The sequence below is a fragment of the Myotis myotis genome, unplaced genomic scaffold, assembly GCF_014108235.1.
Source record: "Myotis myotis isolate mMyoMyo1 unplaced genomic scaffold, mMyoMyo1.p scaffold_m19_p_3, whole genome shotgun sequence".
NCBI classification, from domain to species: Eukaryota; Metazoa; Chordata; class Mammalia; order Chiroptera; family Vespertilionidae; genus Myotis; species Myotis myotis.
The window spans coordinates 209,665,152-209,686,342 of NW_023416335.1; the positions used below are offsets into that span (position 1 = coordinate 209,665,152).

Sequence of the window (21,191 nt, forward strand, 5' to 3'; positions counted from 1 at the left end):
GCCCTAGCCAGTTTGGCTCAGTGGATAGAGTGTCGGCCTGCAGAATGAAAGGTCCCAGGTTCGATTCTGGTCAAGGGCACATGCCCAGGTTGCAGGCTCGATCCCCAGTAGGGCATGCCGGAGGCAGCTGATCAATGATTTTCTCACCATTGATGTTTCTATCTCTCTCTCCCTCTCCTTTCCCCTCTGACATCAATACACACACACACACACACACACACACACACACACACACTAGGGGCCCAGTGCATGAATTCGTGCACCTTGAAAGGAACTGTGGGCCGCAAGGTTGCGGTAGGCACAAGAGCGAGTCTCGACCCATCTTCCACATCTCCGCCCAGCCCCTCCCGCCGTGGCCCCCGGGCCCCTGTCTGCTGGCAGCCCCACTCCCACGCACTGACAGCGTTGGCCCTCCTTGCACCCGATAACTGCGCAGAGCGATTGGGGCCGGCGCCAGCAGTGGGTGCAAGTGGCAGCTGCTGCCTCAATCGCCCCTCAGGAGCAGGGGGCAGTAGAGAAGCCCTCAGGGGTGACCAGGGCCAGCAGCCACCGCTTGCACCCGCTGATGGTGCCAAGTGATCAGGACCAGCACCGGGCACCGGCAGCGGGTGCAAGTGGTGGCTCTGGTGCCAGCTGCAGGTGCAAGTGGGGCCAGTACTGGCAGCGGGTGTGAGCAGCGGCTCTGGCGCTGGAAGCGGGTGGGAGTGCCAGGTGGGACCTCGGTGCACAGAAGCAAAGAATTTTCAGTAACTACCAGAGGCCTGCCCCATGACAGCGACTGGTGCCCCGCCTTGGTCCGGCGCCTCCACTCACCTGTTCCACCATCCCGCTGTGGCCAATGCCCGCCATGTTCTGCACACGCCCCCCTGGTGGTCAGCGCACGTCATAGCGACCGGTTGTTCAGTTGTTCTGGTGGTTCCACTGTTCAGTCTATTTGCATATTAGCCTTTTATTATATAGGATATATATATATATTAAAAAAGAAGGCTAGAACAGGTAAATGACACCGTGACACATCAGCTGGATGGACAGTGGATGGGAAGCGGCTGGGGTGGAGACAAGAAGACCAGGGAGGAAGTTATTGGGTGAGTCCTATAAGAGAAGGCCCCTGGCAAGGCTGGTAGCCCTGGAGAGTGAGGTTGGGCAGAGTCCAGAGGTCTTCAGGGCGTGGTCTCATCCATAAGGGGAATGACCTGGGGACAGAAGTGGGGGAGCCAATCCCTGAGGGCTTTAGCCACTAGCTGGGGGGGTGGGGGGAGGCTTTCATAGAGATGGGAAACGGGAGGAGGGCCAGGCTGGGGGATGGGGCAGGGCAGGCATTGCCGACGTCAGTGGCTGGGTTCCCAGGCTTCTTTCCTGGTGTTGGGCTCACAGGACTGTAACAGCGATTTGTTGGCACGCTTGGCTTCCTCATTAGTGAAAAACAGGGACCAGCTTCTTTATTAATTCTCCGCATCATTCCGTGGAGGATTGGAGGTGGCGTACAAAAGCACACAAAGACTCAGCCTGCAGGGTCCTGGCCAGCAGGGGACTTCTTTGTCATGTCCCTCCACGTCCTCTGGGCCTAATTCTGTGCCTGGCACATGGTCAGCGCTTGTAACTCTGTGTTATTTGCATGAACAAAAGGGTAGCAGAGTAATTGCTGAGAGTGTAGAAGTGAGGGAGAAGTACGGTGGGAAACCAATCCAGGGGGCGGAGGAGAGCCCAGCACGCGGTTCGGGCCGCAGTTCCCACGCCGGCGCTCGCTGAGCAATCCTGCGGGAACCGATGAACCTCGCAGCACCGCAGTCGCCTCTGCAAAATGGAGATAATAACAGAACTGACCTCAAATGACTGCCCATCGCAGGGGCGCTGGGGATATCATAGAACGAAATAATACGAAGCCATAAAAAAGGATGAGAATGCTCTTTGTGTATTGATATAGAATGATATTCAGAAAATATTGTTAAGTATTAAAAATAGCCAGGCACCCAGCAACGTGTATGGGATGTAACCATTTGTGTCAAAAAGGGAGAAAAATTAAAGTAATAGTCTGTGTGTACACCTGATTGCATTGGTTGTCTCCAGGGTGGGGGCTGGGAGACGGACAGGGGTAGGAGGGAGAATTTTTAACCAAATACCATTTGGAGTCTTTGTCGTGTGGAATCATGGGAATATATTACCTACTCAAACCTGAGTAAAATTTACATTTTTTTAAAAAAGCAATTAAGATTTTTTTTTTTCACTTCTTAAGAAAACCCTCTGCTGGCCCCCTTTCCCTCCCGCCAGTGCCCTATTTTCTGCTCCCATTGCCAGCAAAACTGCTTGAAGGCATCGTCTGTGCCTGCTGTTTCCGAACCCTCCCTTCAACCTGCTCCCATCAGGTTTGGGGCCCCACCTCTCAACCCAAACTGCTCTCACCGTCACTAATGGCCTCCACATGGCCAGGTCCGGCGGAAATTCTCAGTCCTCATCGGCAGCATTTGTCCGGCGGATCCCTCCCTCCTCCTTCACACACGCCTTCCTCATGGCTCCCTGGGGCCAGGCTCCCCACCTCACAGACTCCTCTCCCCGCCTGAAACCCTGCTGGCTCAGGCCCACCGCTTAGGGCAGCAGCCATGGGCAGCTGGCCTCCCACGTGTCCATCCGGGCCAACCCTCTCCCCAGCACCACGTTCACACATCCTGTCTCCTCCATCTCAAGCTGCTGGTCACCCCCACCCCAAAACCTGCTTCCCTCCCAGTCTCCCCACCCTGGAAAATGGCTTCTCCCTTCTTCCGGTTGCTCAGCCACCACCTGGGAGTCCTCCTTGACCCTCCTTTGTCTCTCACACCCCTGCGAACCCTTGAACCAATCCTGCTGTTTCTACCTCCAAAATGCACCCAGATCCCAGCCCTCCCTAACACCTCCACTGCCCCCCGTGGTCCCAGCCTCCCTCGCCCCTCACCTGGGCCTTTGCAGCAGCCTCCACCCTGAGCTTCCGTCTTCAGCTCCTCCTCGTCCCCCACAGTCTGCACTCAACACTGACACAGAGCCGCTGTTATAACATCTATCGCTCAGCAAGTCCCCGTCCTTCTCTCCAGACCCTGCGGTGCTCCATCTCACGCGGGAAGAGCCTCCACAGCCCTGGGGGGCCCCACCCCAAGATCCCTCTGACGAGTGCCCACCCTCTGCCTGATTTCCTGGCTCCTCACTCAGGGCTCTGCCTGCGGCTGGGGCGTTCTTCCTCTCACCGCCCTCTTGTCCTTTTTTTTTTTTTTTTAAATATATTTTTATTGATTTCAGAGAGGAAGGGAGAGGGGGAGATAGAAACATCAGTGATGAGAGGGAATCATGGATCGGCTGCCTCCTGCACGCCCCCTACTGGGGATCGAGCCCACAACCCAGGCATGTGCCCTTGACCAAAATCGAACCCGGGACCCTTCAGTCCACAGGCTGATGCTCCATCCACTGAGCCAAACCGGCTAGGGCACCACCCTCATGTCTTCATCCCTCACCTCCCCCAAGTCCTTGCTTTAATGTCACTTCGGTGTCGGTGTCACTTCCCCTGACACACATATCCCCGTTTGAAATTGCGAACCAGCCCCCTCCCGGCCCCACTCCCCTCCTTAGCTGTCTCTGCAGCATTTATCGCCTCCCGACATGTGGACAGGCACTTACGAGGCCGCTTCACTGCCTCTCCCTCTTGGCTGTGAGCGCCGCGTACACGGGTGTCGTCTGTTCTGTTCACTGTCGGTTCCCCAGTGCCGGGCACACGGCAAGCCCAGGACAGATAGCTCTTGGGGGATGAAGTGAAAGGATGGAAAGGAGAGACTGGCCCTGAGATACGCACCGCACGGTCCTGTGAACTTGCTGGCGTGGGGGAATTTGGTCTCAGCTTTCTAGCAGTGAAAGCAAAGAGAAGAACCGTTCAATTATAAATGGAAACCAACCAGGTGTGCAGGGTAGGCCCGGCTCCCCGGGTCTGAGCCTCAGAGGACTTCCTCCAGGTCCTCCAGGAGCGGAGGCTGAGGAACGGAGGGATGCCCTGGGTGGTGTCCGGACAGGCCCAGGATCCGTCCTCAATGGGGCGCTTTTAAAATGCCCCTTCAGCCCTAACCGGTTTGGCCCAGTGGCTAGAGCCTCGGCCTGAGGACTGAAGGGTTCCAGGTTCGATTGGTCCCAGTGTCCCTTGGTTGCGGGCACATCCTTAGTAGGGGGGTGTGCAGGAGGCAGCTGATCGATGTTTCTCTCTCATCGATGTTTCTAACTCTCTATCCCTCTCCCTTCCTCTCTGTAAAAAAAGTAAATCAATAAAATATATTTAAAAAATAATAAAACGCCCCTCCATGGAGACCAAGGCATGGCTGGAGAGCCGCTGGGAAGGGTGACTCCAGAAGGGACCTAAGCAGTGTCCCAGGATGTTGCACCGTTTGGGCTTGAGCCAAAACAAAGGGCAGAGAGTCAACAGGTATTTGTTGGGGCCACGGTGCATGAGGCCCCACACAGACCCGGGAGATGTGTCAGGCCAAGACGGTGAAGATGAACCCAGCCGCTGCTGCTCAGAGGTTGAGCGTTGACCCATCAAGCAGGAAGTCACATTCTGATTCCTGGTCAAGGCACATGCCTGGGTTGCAGGCTTGATCCCCAGTCAGGGGCGTGCAGGAGGCAGCCGATCCATGATTCTCTCTCATCATTGATGTTTCTATCTCTCTCTCCCTCTCCCTTCCTCTCTGACATCAATAAAAATATATTTAAAAAAATGAAGGTGAGGATGGAGGTGAGCCCTTAGTGTTGAGAAGGCTGGAGGCCCACAGCCCAGGGTGTGTGTGTGTGTGTGTGTGTACAGATGGCCGATTCCGATTGCAGCCTGGCTTACACCCAGCCCAGCCCTGTGTCAGCTGGGGGTCAGCCTGGCTGCTCCAGCCCCAGGTCCTAGGGCAGGGTACAGGGGAGGCCCAGGCCAGGGGACCCCGCGGGGCTCCCTCATTCTCCTGCCCGCACAATCGCACAATCGTTCCCTAGGCAGGACTGCCAGATTGCCAGGGACACTAGAGGCAGCAGCATGTCATGCCTCCCTATTTCATTTCAGGCCCCCAAACCCGACACAATATGGTCCCTGCTCTTCTCCTCCGCCCGGCTCTAGTCACATCAGTGACCTTAAGTTCCCTGAATATGCAGAGTTCTTGCCTGCCTTTTCCCTCCTGTTTTTGTTTTTTGTTTTTTTTTAATAAGAGAAAGTTTATTTAGAGGTACAGAAGCAAAAAGGGCCCTTGGAGCTTAGGAGAGAGAAAGGTTCAGGGGAGGGGGGGAGGGGGGAGAGGAGGGGGAGGGGGGAAGGTGCTTTCAGCTTTCTACAAGGCTGGATCGTTCTCACCCTTTGGGGTGCAGGGCGCCTTCTCAGAGCACTCCTCTCGCAGCCCTCCACTTCAGCAGCTGGACTTGGCTCTACCAGTCTCCTTGGTCTCCAATGCGTTGCCTCCAGATCTGTGATTATACATTTGTTTGTGTACTTGGTGCTATGTCTCTTCCTAGATGAGACAGGTTTGTAAGCTCAAGGAGGGTGTTTGTCTTATTCACAGCTGTATCTGAGCCTAGACCACCTGGCGCATAGTAGGTAGTCAGTAAGTGAACAGATCACGTGATCAGAGCTGCAGAAAAGCATCTTCTCAACAAGGCAGTCGTGGGGTTGCAGAGGATGACTGGGGGCAGGGAGAGAAGGAAGGACCGCTCCAAGATACTAGGCAAAATCACTGGGATGGGCTGGAGCGGGTGCCCTGTCAAGGAGATGGGCACCGGGGAACTGAAAGACATTTCAAAGGCATGTGGTGCAGCAGAGAGAGTAACAGTGCAGACATTCTTTAAATGGAAGCCAGGATTTCTGTGTTTTCATCCCAGCTCCATGACCAGCTGTGTGAGGCTGGGCCAGTTTCCTAACCTCTCTGTGCCTGAGTTTCCACATCCGTTAAGGGGCACCAACACCTTAGGGGTTGTGGATGCGGGGTTATGCGGGTTCAAGGCCATGGTTGTCCAGCACGGCCCCGTGGTGTGCTGACGGTCGGTAACGGAGTGGGACTTATAATCCAGGTGGAAGCACTAGGATTCCGGGGCTGCTGGGCTCTGACCCGCCTCATTTGCTCCTCCAAGATGAGGGAGGCTTTCAAGGAGATGAGCTTTTGAATTCTCAGCTTTTCACAAAAATAGCCTCCCCGGCAGAGGCCCTGGTGGGAAGCAGATGATGCTTTGTTACTCGCTGCTGGTGGGTGGTGGGTGGCGCCAGGCTGCTCATTTCCTGAATGAACAGCTGTGCCCTCTCCTCCTTGTCGAGAATAATCGTGGCACTGCTCCAACCGGCCGGCCCCCTTCATTCACGCCTCTCCCGCTGCCTGGCAGCCCAGCACATGTCTGCCAGCTGGTGGGGAGGAGCCGGGAGGAAGAAGGCTGGACATGAAGGGCCTCGGGCCCTGGCCTCGTTCACGTTCACTGAGCACCAGGCTCAGCTTCTCAGAAGTAGCCCTCCAGGCCCTGCCTCCTGGCCTCACCAGCCTCCTTCCTCTCCCCCTGGCACCCCAAAGCTCGAGCCCATCTGAGGGCTTCCCGACCAACCGGCCCCTTCCCACAATGGCCTCTCTCTGGATTCTGGCAAGGTTGGCCCCTTCGTGTCAGCTGGGGCTCCGTTTAAACAGGGGAGAAGAGCCGGCCTTGGCATCCATCCAGATTCCAGCCCAAGTCCTGGTACTGGTTCTCCTTGGCCAAGCCTGGGCCAGGGGTCCTGTGGGCCACGTGAGAGGACAGGGGTGCCCCCAAGCACGACAGGGAGGCAGTGCCCAGCAGAAGGGGCAGTGGGTGGTGGGCAGTGAACATCGCAGGTGTCCACCACGGCCCGTCCGCTCAGTCACGGCCCCTTCTGAGCCAGGTGAGTGCGTGGAGCCTCGCCGTCTTCCCAGCCTGTTTCCTCCTCCAGGTGAGCCTCCAGGACTTGTCATGAGAAGCAGCTGAGATGATGAAAACGATGATCATCTTCGGAGGAGAGGAAGGCACTGAAGGAAGACAATTGAAGGGGGAAGGGTCCTCCGGGCAGGCCCTCAGCGGGTGGAGTGGAGTCAGAGCTCCGGCCTCAGGTCCCAGCAGGCCGGGGCGGCACCACCCGTCCTGTAGAGTCAGACCCCTGGACCGAGTGCGCCTGGCTCTCCTGGAGGTTCTGGAAGGGCCGGGTGTGTGAGAGCGTCGGATGCCCTGGGTCCGTCCTCTTCTAATCACGTAAGGGGCACAGGCAAGCCTCTCCTCCCGTCGGAGCCTGTTTCCTCTCCAGCAGAGCCGGGTGATGACAGTCAGCCTGGGGCTGTGGTGAGTTCTAAATGAGGGCAAGGCGGCTGCCTGACCAGTGGGCCACCCTCAGGGCGCCTTACCAGCTATTCTTATGCATTATTTGTATTTTTCGCGATTGTGTCTCTTATAACTCCGCCCTCCTTTTATTTTAGTAAGACTTGACAATGCCCGCCTGCCTCAGCAGTCCCCAGTCTACGAGGGAAGGGCCTCCTCCTTTCCAAGCTGAGGCTGAGAGGAGGGATGAGGAGCAGCCCCTCGTGGAGCCCTCCCCCGCCCCCACCTCCACCCCTACAGCCCAGGGCTTAGGGCACATGAACTTCCAACCACCCTCTCTTCCCTACTTGACAAAGCTGTGGAGGATCAGAGACGGAGGGACTTGCCCAAGGTCACACAGCCTGAAAGTGCCGGGGCTGAGATTCGCACCCGGCTCGTCTGATGTGGAAACCAGGATCTCTCCAGAGACTCCCAAGCTGGGGGGCGGGGGAGCGCGGGGTAAACTTCTCACTCCCCTAGGAGGGTCCTCTTCAATTCAGTTCCATGGACCGATCTCAAGGGCCCACTGAGAAGGAGACGAGTTCTTGTAACTTGTAACTTGCCAACAAGGATCCCAGAGTCCACTGAGGGACAGACCTGAGCACAGGGCTGGTGCTGATGGAGGGCAGGGGACACTCTGAAGATCCCAGCTCCCCCCACCCCTTGCCTGGAGCACCCCCTGGGGCTCTTTCTGCGGCAGCAGCCTCCATCCTCCCAGACTCACCCCCCCCCCCCCCCCCCCGCCCAGCCCCCCAGCACACACTCATCACCCCACTTGCTCTCTAATTGGCAGGAGTGCCAGCTGCCCCGGCTCTCCCTCCCCTGCATTCCTCAGCGGTTCCTCCCACCTGGCAGGGCAAATTATAGCCTGGCCTGGCAGTAAAAGCCACTTTCCGAAAAAAGAAGCTTTAGGGCCCTGGGAGACGCTGCGAGCGAGCTCTCTCACTCGGGTTGGCGTCTGGGCCCGTGTCCCTTTAAGCCGGGATACAAATTCCAACCAGCCCCTCCCTCCTGCTCCCCCTGACGTCAGGGGGAAGGCGTGTGTGAGTGAGTGAGTGAGGGGCTGAGGTGCCGCATGCTCACACACACACACACACGCACACGCACACACACACGCACACGCACACGCACACGCACACGCACCCATACACACAGCGCATCTTTCAGACCCTCCCCTGCGCCCAGCTCCAGGTGCCAGGAGGCAGAGTGCTAAACCGGCTGCAGGAGGCAGTCCCACCTCAGCTGCCAGGGAGAGGTAAGGGGCTGGCCGGGGCTGGCCTGGCCGGGGCTGGATGGGGACTGAGCCACACCAGCTCTAGAAACTGGCTTTGGCAGGGGAGCAGGAGGGAGGTATGATATGGGGGTGGGGGAGGCTGGGAAGGTGGGTCCCTCCCCTGGGGCTGACCCAGCCCAGTTCAGCTTACAGAGGGAATGTGGGAGGGTGTGTAGAAGAACCCACCCTGCCCTCGCCCCTCCCTCCCTCTCCCCGGTCCCCAAGGGAAGCTGAGGCTGTGAGAAAGCGTGTGTCTGCGTGTGCGTGTGTGTGCGTGTGTGTGTCTGGGACTTGTGTCTGGCTCGAGGCAGAGGACAGCAGGCACCTGCCACGCCGCAGCCTCCTGTCTAAGATCCAGGGAGAGAAATGACTGGAGAAATAATGGGAATAATCGTGTTCCTACCAGATGCAAATGTGAAGTGCAGGAGGGAACACAGTGGGCCTTTTCCCTGGGACATTTGGGCTGGGGCTGGGGCTGGGGCTGGGCCTGGGCCTGGGCTGGAGCAGGGGAGGGACGCCAGTTGGATGGGGAGCAGCTGTCTCATCCTGTTTCTTCCCAGTGTGATGGGGATACTGGTGTTAATTGGCTTGGAAGGGTGGCCTATGCTATTATCTTCACCAGGGAGGCACCCCACCCATAGCTTTTGCCTCTTCTGAGGCCACTTGTCTCCCCTGCTCACCAGTCGGGGCCCTGACCTCCACCCTGCTGGGTGCAGTCCCTGGAGGGCAGGGGTGATAGGCTAGGGGCGGTGGGATACAGGGACTGGGGCAGCCTTGGCGGGTACCACGTCCCGAGTGGCCTGACCCTGGCAGAGGAGTCCAGGCGGAGACAAGGCATGGTGACGCTGGCACCCACAGGGAGACAGCAGGTTCCTGCCAAGCTGCCAGCCTGCAGGCTCTTCCCAGGCTGGGGGCGGGGGATGCAGAGAGAGAACAATAATAAACAGAATGTGCACTGCTGCGTCCGTCCGCTGGGAGAGGGGAGGGGCTGGGAGTGCCCCTGGGTGGGGGTGGGCAACCGCTGGGAGCCTGGCACTGGCCGCCTGGGTGAGCTCCAGCAGAGGCCTCTCCCTGGGAAGGGGCTGTCTCCAGACCCCTGGGGGATGGGAGCCAGGTCCCCAAACCTGACTCCCTCCCAGAGCCTCTGGGTCCTCCACATTCTGAATGCTTCTCCTCCCAGCCTCCCCCCTACCATTTCCTTGAAGTATTTTCCTGAAACATCTATGTTCCCATACCGGCCCCGCCCCGTCCTCCAAATAAAAAATTAAAAAGGCGATGTCAGCAGGGACTGGCTGCACACGGGGAGAGGCCAGCGGACAGTCGTGGCCACGGAGGCCTCTTCGGGGCCTGGAGAGAGACAGGGGGGCAATGTTCCCGGATGCCCACTGGCCATGGGGGGGTCCCACCCAGCTGGTGGGTGGGGAGGGAACACCTGAAGGCTGGTCTGGCGGTAGGTCCCCAAGAGTGGCACCAGCAGAGGGCGCTCAGGGCCTGGCTGAGCTGGTCGCAAGGAGCGTGACCAGGAAGAGCCTGGTGGAAAGGGGGCTGGAGGCAGGTGGGACCGTGGTCCATGGGGAGCAGCACGATGGGGAGCGACAAGCAGTGGGGGCTCTTCCTCTGCCCCCACGCCAGTGAAGGATGGTCACCAGGATGCGTGGCGTGGTGCGTGGGAAAGGCCACGGGCTTTGGGTCAGGCTGACTGAGTTCAAGCTCAGTGCCTTCCCACGTTACTTTGTCCAGTCTGTTCCTCTCTCTAGGGCAGTGGTTCTCAACCTTCTGGCCCTTCAAATACAGTTCCTCATGCTGTGACCCAACCATAACATTATTTTCGTTGCTTCTTCATAACTGTCATGTTGCTACTGTGATGAATCGTCATGTAAATACCTGATATGCAGGATGGTCTTAGGCGGCCCCTGTGAAAGGGTCGTTCGACCGCCAAAGGGGTCGCGACCCACAGGTTGAGAACCGCTGCTCTAGGGGGATTCAGGGTGGGACAGTGACTTGCTCAGGGTCACACAGCCTGGCAGAGTGGGGATGTGAGCTTGGCTCTTGAGGTGCCCATCCTGTCATCCCCGCTCCCCCCTGATGCCCAGGGGCCTGAATCACAGCAGCCCCCAGGCAGCATGACAAGGACAAGACTGAAAGGGTCTCACACTCGAGTATTGGCTGGGGCAGCCCCCATACACACACACACACACACACACACACACACACACGCACATGGGCACACGCACACGCACACACACGCACACACACACACGGGCACACACACACACACACACACGCACAAACACACACGGGCACACGCACACGCACACACACGCACACACACACACGGGCACACGCACACGCACACACACACACACACACACGCACACGCGCTGTGAGAGGGAAGAACCAGGTTTAATTAGGTCACCTCCAGCTTCGGGAGCAGCTTGGGCACTGATGTATTATTTTAAGGAGCGTCTGGGAGGCTGGGCGGGGAGGGGCGGGGAGGGGCGGGGAGAGGCGGGGAGGGCCTCTGTCTGGTGGTCTGAGGCTGTCTCCTCAGCCTCCTGGGGCTCAGCATGAACAAGACCCCTGCGTTTAGGAAGCCCCTCCCCTGCGATCCGTGTCCCTGCCCCCCATGTTCAGGCCATCAGGTCCTTCCCTGCCCCGTCTGCTTCTCCGCATGGGGGCGTGGGCCGGCTCCTTTTCCTGGGGGTGCTGTTTAGAAGCTTGCCAGTGTTGGCAAGTGACTCACCCAAGGTCATGGTCTGAGTCAGCACAAAGCCAGAAATAGAGCCCTGAGCCCTGCGCCCCCAGTGCTTCCAGGGAGAGCAGGGGCTTCCGGGGACCTGCTGGTCCTCCCTCCCCTCCTCTGGCAGGGGTTGGACCTACACCCCCAAATGTCTCCAGGTTGCAAAAGCGCTGCCCCGGACTGGCTGTGTGACCCCAGCAAACCCCTTTACCTCTCTGAGCCTCAGTCTACCCTTCTGAAGAATGGGGGTAACCATGGCAATTATCACGCAGCGTGGCTGTGAGGACTAAATGAGGAAGTGCGGCACAGAGGGCGTGGCACCCCACTTGGCACATGGTTGATAATCAATACTGGTAGCCGTATCAGGATTTCCCACACAGAGTCTAGTCATCTGTCTGTGCTCCCCCACTGGCCTGGGGCCTCTGACGGGGGGCTGTCGCCTTTTGTTTTGTTGTCCAGGTGCCCGGCTATCAGTTTTGTTTCACTTAAGCATGTATTTTAAATGTTTATTTATTGATTGATTTGAGAGGGAGAAAGAGAGAAGAAAGGAGTTATGCATCATTGGTTGATTCTTACATGTGCCCTGACCGGGATGGATCCCACAACCTTGGCATATCTGGACAATGCTCTAACCACTGAGCTACTGGCCCTGGTTGTGCGCGTGTTGTGTGTGTGTGTGTGAAAGAATAGTTCACTGATTTTTACAGAGAGAGAAAGGGAGAGGAAGAGAAAGAAAGAAACACCAATGTGAGGGCAGAAGGTCACTTGGCTGCCTCCTGTACATCCCCATCTGGGACTGAGTCCGCAACCCCAGGCGTGTGCCCTTGACTGGGAATGGAACCAGCTACCTCCTGGTGCGTGGGTTCGGTGCCCAACCAACCGACCACACTGGCAGGGCAGCATGTATTTCTGACAACCTCAGAGGACGATTAGACTGGCCCTCACGAGGCATCTAGCCCGGTGGTGCCTGCACAGCCGAGGTAACGCGTGAAGCCCAGAGAGGGGCAGGTGCTGCCCAGGTCACACCGCACTGGGTGGGCAAGCGGGTTTGCTTTACTCTGATGTGCACAGAGGGAGAGGCTGTCCACACGCTCAGGAGGGGACTCTGGCAGCCATTTCCTGCCCTGCCCTTCGTGGGAGCTAAGACTTGGAGGAGCCCCAGCCCCAGGGCAATGGTCACCCGCTGACGGCTGAGTCAGTCCCGCGGTCCCATATGCTAACTGTGTCACAAGGGCCCCCCAGGTTATCTCCCAGCAGCCCTGGTGCTTGGCTTTCGCCTCTCTTGGCTCCTCCATCTGCAGGATCACGAGTCAGCTGAGGTCCATGCAGGCAAATGAAGAGGAGGTTGGCCGGAGGGTCAGAACCAAAACATGTGGCCAGGGAGATGCCCACTCACAGGTGGGCCCCTTCACAGCCCCGCCACCCCTCCTGAAACTGGGGCAGGGGACGCTGATTAGCCTGTTCGACAGATGCGGAAACTGAGCCGCAGAAAGCGGGGGTGGGGTGGGAGGGTGGCGTGGGGCGGGGGGGTCACTCAGGAGGGCACTCAGGGGCTTCTGGGGCCTGCGCTCTCCTCTCATGCTCAGACTGCCATCTTCAGAGCGTAATTCCGGCAGGAGATGTCCCCAGAGGGGCACCGAGGATTGGGAGCTGGGCTTGAGTTGAAACAAACGCTCTCCAGACACATGTGTTTCTCTGCTCTTGGAGGAGTTATTTCCCCTTTAGTTTCTCAGGAAAAGTTCCTTTGAGAAAACTCCAGCCTCGTCTTGGCTGATCTAGGAACAGAATTCATCCTCACAAGAAGTGCGCTGTTTACCTTCAGAGGAATCTGGGTTCTGCTGCTTATCTGCTGTGTGATCTTGGGCAGGTCGCTTAACCTCTCTGAGCCTCAGATTTCTTAGCTATAAAATGGAAACAATTCTAATTTCAACCTTCCAGGGCAACTGGAAAGTTGAAAAATGAAAAATCGCCTCTGAAAAGACTTTGGCAGATGTATGGCATTGAGACAATAAAAGCCCGTCTTCACTCGCCCCTTTCTGCAGCAGCACGTGGAGGCTTGCTCTGCACCCCTTCTCCCTGGTCTCGTAGGCCGCTGGGCATGTGCAGCTCCTTCAAGCTCTGGGCTCTGGCAGGGCCCAGAGTGGGAAAGGTTCTATCTAAGGTCGCAGAGCAAGTCGGTCGCAATGCAGGACCCAGACCCAGGACTCCTGACTTCCTACTCCAGGCTGCAGAGTCAGCTTGCCCTGGTTTGAGTCCTGGCTCAGACATTCATTGCTGTGTGGCCTTGAGTGAGTGACATAGCCTCTCTGGGCCTCAGTTTTCTCACCTACAAAATGGGGTAATGATAGCACCAGCCTTCGAGTTCCATTGCAGGAATTTAATAAGAAGGATAAGTGAGGAAGGGTGGGGCAGGATCTAGTGGATGAGCCAGTCCCTGGGGGGCAGGGAGAGGAGAGTGACAGGTGGGCTTGGCTCCGCTCAGCGGGGTCTCTGCCCCCCCACGCCAGTTTAGCAGTCCTGCCTGGGAGAGCAACCTCTCACTCAGCATCCACCAGTGCTTCCCAGGCTCCAATCCCATTCCTTCCTCCTGGGAGCTCTGGAAGGAGGGGGTCCTGTAACCCCAGGTGCCAGAAGAGGAAGGAGATGCGGGGAGGGCCTGGAGAGATTGCCTCACTGCCCCTCCCGCCCTGAGCAGACGCCCTGCTTTCTCTCAGGGATGCCCCCTGGGTGGGGGATGTAGTTGGGGAGCAGCCTCAGTGACGTCCTGTGCGGGCTGAATGCTGCTGGTCCATTTGGGGGACCCCCTGTTGGGGAGGGGAAGGAGGAGGGCTGTGCTCCTTTCAAGGCGAGCCCTGGATAATCAGCTCATCTTCCCCTTCCCACCGCCTGGGAGCCATGCCTGCTCAGCCTTGGCTGGGAGGCCTGGCTGGCCAGAGCTGGCCCAGCTCAGCTGCGTCTCCCTGGTAACCATGGTGGGCTGCCTCTGCCCTTCCCAGGACCACCAAGCAGCATGCCAGGCCTGGGAAAGCTGTGCGCTGGGCAGGGCCTCCCTGCTCCCGGGAGCGGGAGGCGGAGCTGCCCCACCACCTGCCACCTCGCCCAGGTGAAGTGGGGACCCCAGGAGTGTGCTGCAGAGCCTGGCATCTCCTGCCCTCCCAGCGGTCACCATGGGGATCTTAGCTGCCTGCCCGTCTTCCTTTTGGGCAACAGCTTTGTTGAGCTATAACTCACCGGCTTCATTAAGGTGGACAAGCACATGGTTTTGGTATATTCACAGAGTCGTGTGACATCACCACAGTCCATTTTAGGACATTTTCATCACCCCAACAAGAAGCTTCGTACCCCTTAGCCGGCACTCCCACGCGGCCCTCCCCCAGCCCCTGGCAGGCGCTCAGCTGCTCTGTCTCCGGGACCCGCCTGTGGGGGACAGTTCTCATGGATGGAGCCCTGCGCTGTGCGGTCTCTTGTGTCGGCCTCTCCCAGGAGCTCAGTGATCCGGGTCCGTCTGTGATGCGTGTGTGTCGGCCCCTCATCCTTCTTCTGGCCGAATGACATTCTATGTGGCTGCACTACGTTTCGCTCATCCGTTCACCAATTGGTGGATCTCTGGGTTGTTTCCACTTTCTGGCTGTCACGAAGAATGCTGCCCTGAACACTCGGGCACAGGTTTTCGTGTGAAGGCTTCTCTTCTGGAAGCTTCCGTTTTCTTCTCGCTAAAATGGGGGTACAAATGCCAAACCGGGCCCACTCCTGCCTCCTGGAGCGAGGCCGGAGAGAAAGACCCGAGCTCAGCTTGAGGGGCCACGAGGGGCCCCTCGCCCTCCCCTCCAGCTCTCCTGGCTGCCGGGGAGCAGGGAGTCTCACCCACCCCCCGATGGCAGAGCCAGCTCATTATCTTGACCCAGAAGCACCCCGCTTGCTGGGGGACCTTGAACAGCCGCCCAGGGCCTCTCCAGGGATGGGGGTTGAATGAGTGACTCCTCGCTCTTCCCGTCCTGCCAGGCGGTGTTGTGGGGGCTTCCTGGTCTCTGGGCCCCTAAGGAGCCTTCCCTGGCCAGTGGTTAGAGCGCCAGCCCACGCACCTGAGAGTGGTGGGTTCGATTTCCGGTGAAGGGTACAGACCGGGTTGCAGATTTCCGGTGAAGGGTACAGACCGGGTTGCAGGTTTGATCCCAGCCCCGGTTGGAGCTCATGTGGGAGGCAACTAATCAATGTGTCTCTCTCACATCAATGTTTCTCTCTCCCTCCCTCCCTCCCCTCCCTTCCCTCCCTTCCATTCTCTCTCTCTAAAAAAAAAAAAAAAAAAAAAAAAAATCAATGAAAAAATATCCTTGGGTGAGGATTAACAAAACAGAACAAGCAAACAAACAAAAAAAGAAGCCTTAAACCAGTGGTTCTCAACCTTCCTGATGCCGTGACCCTCTAATACAGCTCCTCATGTTGTGGTGACCCCAACCATAAAATTATTTTCATTGCTACTTCAAAACTGTAATTTTGCTACTGTTATGAATCGTAAAGTAAATATCTGATATGCAGGATGTATTTTCATTGTGACAAATTGAACATAAAGCATAGTGATTAATCACAAAAACAATATGTAATTATATATGTGTTTTCCGCTGGTCTTAGGCGACCCCTGTGAAAGGGTCGTTTGACCCCCAAAGGGGTCGCGACCCACAGGTTGAGAACCGCTGCCTTAAATTCTTCCCTGGAAACTCCAGATTTGGGGGAGGGGCAATATGGAGACCAGAAACAGACTTGCAGCTCAGGGATTCCCCTCTGACCCCGGGCATCTGGGTGAGGGGTGGGGGCGTGAAGGAATGGGGTGAGGACTCTGGGATAATCTTTATAGTCCCAGGCTTAGCCAAGCCCCCCATAGCCTGTGAGGGGCGAGGCTGGTTTATCAGTTCCTTTGTACAGATCAGGAAGCCGAGGCCAGTGCAAGTGCTCCCCAAGGTCAGTGGCCGAGACAGCTGAGCTGGAGCTCTTCCATCCAGGCCCCCCCGCCCCATGTGCCAGCTGCCTGACCCAGCTCAGTCAACAGCCTGGCTCGGTACAGGGTGCTTTTCTGCCCAGGGTTCCACGGCAGCGCCTCTTAGGGTCCAATATTTCCCAACCCTGGGGGGAGGGTGGGCGGGTAGGCGTGTGGTAGGGAAACTGTGTTCTCTTCCTCAGTAGAGGAAACTATAGGATGAATTATTTCAAGGTCATCTAGACACAGCTATTGGTGTGGGAACTTCTATTGATTAGCATTGAAAGTAGCAATTTACTGGGTATCTACAAGATGCCAGATGTTGTCACATACACTACACCACTGAGTCCTCAGCCACCCTGCATGGTAAGTTCTGTCTCATTTTAGAGAGGAAGAAACGGGGCTCAGGAAAAAGCTCCAGCCTCCCCAGAGCTCACCATGCCCTTGAACTGTCCTACGTGTGTAGCAGTCATGTGATCCTCACAGCAGCCTCTCTATAAAGTAGTAACCAACACTCTCCCCATTGTACAGAGCAGGAAACTGAGCCGACAGTGAGGAGAGTTGGTAGAGAAGCCAAGATTCAAGCCCAGGCCATCTGGGCCCAGAGCCCACACACCACCCACCCTATTGGAACTGAGGTCACCACGTTACAAACGACAGAGCTGAGATCCAAACACGGATCTGGGCACTTGAAACTGCTGACGCTTGTGTCAAACCGGGTTCCTGACCATCACTGGCCACTGTACCCACCCCACCTCCCAGACCCCTGGGGTTAGAGAATTGAACTTGAAGCTGGAAGGACTATGAGGTCCGTCTTCCTCTCAGGGCAGGGAGAGAGGAGGCAAGGTCTCCAAGGTCTCTTGAAAGGACACTAACCCCCTTCATGGGGGCCTCACCCTCCTGACCGCATCTAAACTTCGCTACCTCCCAAAGGCTCCGTGTCTAAATGCCGTCACCTGAGGGTAGGACGTCAACACACGAATTTTCAGGGAATAGTTTAGCCCACAGCGAGGTTGTAGGAGTGTTTTGTCTTTTTGGTGAGAGCAGAGCCAGAGAAGAGCCGTGAGTGCCCTGATCCCACTCTGAGACGGGCAGGCAGGCCCAGCCATCCAGACTTGTGCTCCGTGCCTGGCAGCTGCCCGCCCGGGAGCACACTCACCTCTACCTCTCTGTTCCCCTTCCAGACGGAGCCTGTGGCTGGTGAGGCTGCTGAGCAGGGCCAGGCCGGGCCCTGCCCACAAGGACGCCGAGGCCCTTCACCGGCCCCCGGGCCCAGGAGCCCACCAGACCCTCCTGCCGGCCCCACCATGACCTCGGAGCCCCCATCGCCCCCGGTCGTGCCCCCACTCCACTCCCCCAAGTCCCCAGTCTGGCCCACCTTCCCCTTCCAACGGGAGGGCAGCAGGGTCTGGGAGCGGGGCGGTGTCTCAGCTCGGGACCTGCCCAGTCCCCTGCCCACCAAGCGGACCAGGACGTATTCGGCGTGAGTACCTGCCCCTCACCCAGGCTTCTGTCCCCTCCTTCTCCAGCCCGTTGTTCTTTCCCAAGGACAGGAGGGCTGTGCATGAACTTTCCAGTAACTGCTAGTGTTCGTTCATTCATTCATTCACTCACTCATTCCACAAAGATTTATTGGGCTCCCGACCAGGGGATCCAGTGATGAACTGGATCCCACAAGCGGCCTACAGTGCAAAGGGACTTGGTCCACCATTCACTCCCTCCAGCAGGGTTGGGAGTGAGGACCGGCATTAGGCGTTAGGGAAGATGACGTCTTAGCTGAGTTTGGAACATATATCAGGTGAAGGATGAAACAGCCTGGGCAAAAATGGAGGCATAGGGTTGACCTTGGGAGTGGGTGGGCCTTTGGAGACAGTTCCTGGCTGGGGTGCAGGAGGAGGGGCGTTGTGGGACCCTCAGGGAGACTGCCTTGGCTTGGCTGAAGGAGGAGCGTTCGGCTGAGGGACTGTTGTGTCCGACCCAAGGCTCGGCACAGAGCAGACGTTTAATGAATGAAGAAGGGGTGAGTGAGAAATGAGTGGATGGGACACCATTGCTTCAGGAGATAGTGAGGAGTGAGGGCGCTGTGCAGAGGGGGGGGGCTGGCCGTGTGCCCGGGGGAGCCAGTTCCCCTCTCAGCCTCAGTCTCCTTTTCTCTCAATGGGATGATGAAAGGACTGAATTAACTGTGTGTGGCTTCTGGCCTGGGGAGGCTGCGGGCGCCTGGGGGACCCCTAGGCCACAGCTCCAATCCCCCGACCCTATCCTTAGGACAGCCCGCGCCTCGGCTGGCCCCGTGTTCAAGGGCGTCTGCAAGCAGTTCTCACGCTCACAAGGCCACGGCTTCATCACCCCCGAGAACGGGTCAGAGGACATCTTCGTGCACGTGTCTGAGTGAGTCCTGCCCCGCAGCCCGTCTCCGTGAGGCCCTCCCATCGCCCTGTTCTTGGCTGCAGTGTCCCAGCAGGGCCTCAAGAAGTGCCTCCCCAAGTCCCCCCTCCCTGGCTGAGGCCTGCTCCTGGCGTCCTCCTCCTCCCATCGGGGCTGGGCCAGGTGGGGAGGGGCCCTCAGACCCCAAGCTCTAAGAGCCACTGGCTGAGCCACCGGAAGGCCTGCAGCAGGTAGGCTGGGAGGGAAGGTGGGGCTAGGCCTGTGTCCCAGCCCTAATGCCAGGCATGGCCCGGGGAGGACACAGATGCTCTAAAGCCTCACATCTCAATCCCCCGACAGCACAGAGGAGGGGGCAGCTTGTTTCCCATGTTGCAGACTGGAGGGCGGAGATGCTGAGGGAGGCTAGGCCGTCCGTCCGCAGGCCAGGCTGCAGGGGTGCCAGGGAGTGGGGCCTGCCATTGGCTGACGCCCCTTTTCTGCCTCCAGCATCGAGGGGGACTACGTCCCCGTGGAGGGTGACGAGGTGACCTACAAGATGTGCCCCATCCCACCCAAGAACCAGAAGTTCCAGGCCGTGGAGGTGGTGCTCACCCAGTTGGCCCCACACACTCCCCACGAGACGTGGTCCGGGCAGGTCGTGGGCTCCTAGGCTGGGCGGGGAGCCCCCCAGGATGGACAGGTGGGCAGGCTCCATGCCCCACGGGACGGGCTGACTCGGCCCCCCAGGCAGCCTCAGTGTGCACGTCTGTCTGTCTGTCTGTCTTGCACGTGTGCTTCCATCCAGCCCCGTGACCTGTGACTGTTGTGTGAGCTGGACCGAGGGGGAGGCCACAGCCCTGCCCACTCTGCTTGTCCGCTCTCTCCTTCCTCCCCTCCCTGCCACGTTGGCACAGGCCCTCTCGCCCCTGCCCACCTGTCCTGTGTCCACTGAACCTCCAGAGCCTGCATCAGGCCTGGGGCTGGGAGTCAGGCGCACCCCGGGCCCTGCTGGGACGAGTTTCCCCCCAGCCTGGGCCTCTGGCCCTGGCCCGGCCGGACTCTGCTTGTTACTCAACCCACCCCTGCGCCCGGGGCTCCATTGGTGGCCGGGACCCGCCCTCAGAAGCCAGGCCAGTGAGCACTTTGGGGCCTCCAGCCTCTGGCAGGGAAAGGGGCGAAGGGCCGGCCAGCCTGCCCTCTCCCGCTCTCAGCACACACTGGAGGCAGGAAAAGGCCTGAGGGCAGAAGGCAGTTTGGGGCCCCTTTTGCGGGCCAATCCCTCCTCCTCAGCCTGGCAGTGGCTCTGTGAACCCCAAACTGAGGTCCCATCTTCTCCCCTGGCCATGCGAGTCTTGCTGCCTCCATTTCCCCAGGAGGTGCGGGACTGCGGAGGGGGACGTCCCCCCCAGTTTGGATTAGGCCTCCCCTCTCCCTGACTCACGAGCCCCACTGATGCTCCGCCCGTGCTCAGCACAGTGGCTGCTGGGGACCCAGCGATGGATGGACACGTCCCCTCAGGCAGGGCCAGGCGGGGGCTCCACAGGAATGGCCTCAGCCTGGGAGCCCACCAGCCCTGCAACCCCTTTGCTGGACCCTCTTCCCAAAGCCGAGATGCGGCTCCCACCGGCCTCCAAGCCAGTGGCTGAGTTGTGGTTCCTGTTGTCCGTCCCTTAATGTGTGTGCGTGTGTGTTATGTGCATTCACCCTTGGGTGGGGGGTTGGCCTGGCCGGGAGGCCAGGAAGGAGGGGTTCCCTCCCTCCCTGCCCCCCCTCCCAGGGCACAATGTCTGGTGGGGACGGAAATGGGGCTAAAGGGAGGGCCTGCCAGGACAGTGACCCTTAGGGGAGCCAGTCTGTGTGTAAAGGGCTGATGCCCAACAGGAGGGCTCAGTGACCGTCTAGGATCCCCAGCCCTGAAGATGCCCCAGGGCTCCAGGGTAGAGCCCGGCTGGGATGTGCCCCATCCCTGCCCCCAGTCCTTACGCAGCTGGAAGCCCAGAGCTGCTGAGATGTGCTGGCAGCGCCCCCACTGAGAATGGCCCAGCCCCACACCCTCTGAGCCGGGGCTGCTCTGCAAGGCCTGAGGCCTCTCCTTGGGGAACAAGGACTCCCTGGCCCACTGGGTAGGTTTATTGATGCAGGTTAACCCCTAGGAGCCCCCCAAGGTCCCCTCTCCTGTGAGTAGACCCACCCTTTCCAGGCACTGGCGAGGGGGATGTGGGTATCAGCCCTGGGGCCACCTGGGGTGGCAGAGGGTCAGTGGCATTCTGTCACTCACACCCCCCAGTGTCCAGTCACACCCCCTCTGAGGCCCCACCCTCGGGCTCCCCGTCTTCTCAACACTGGCAATAAACCCTCAACTGTGACTCAGCCTGGCCCAGAGCTGCCTCTGTCTGGGTCCCGGGGGAAGGGGCTGGGGGAGGACACCCCAAACCACCCTCCCTGACTCCTGTGTGACCTGGGCGAGTCCTGCCACCCGTGCCTGTTTCCACGTCGGCGCAGAGGTGGCTGTCGCAGCA

At 58.6% G+C, this 21,191-nt stretch overlaps 1 protein-coding gene across 1 annotated transcript; it reads left to right on the top strand.

The window, feature by feature from the left end:
- Nucleotides 1-8,389: 8,389 nt before the first annotated feature.
- On the top strand, nt 8,390-21,038 carry CSDC2 (cold shock domain containing C2). Its single transcript, XM_036300759.1, has 4 exons — nt 8,390-8,575; nt 17,490-17,788; nt 18,574-18,696; nt 19,180-21,038. Exons 2-4 carry the CDS (start codon nt 17,613-17,615, stop codon nt 19,340-19,342), a joined length of 462 nt encoding a protein of 153 aa, XP_036156652.1. The 5' UTR covers nt 8,390-8,575; nt 17,490-17,612; the 3' UTR covers nt 19,343-21,038.
- Nucleotides 21,039-21,191: the final 153 nt, after the last annotated feature.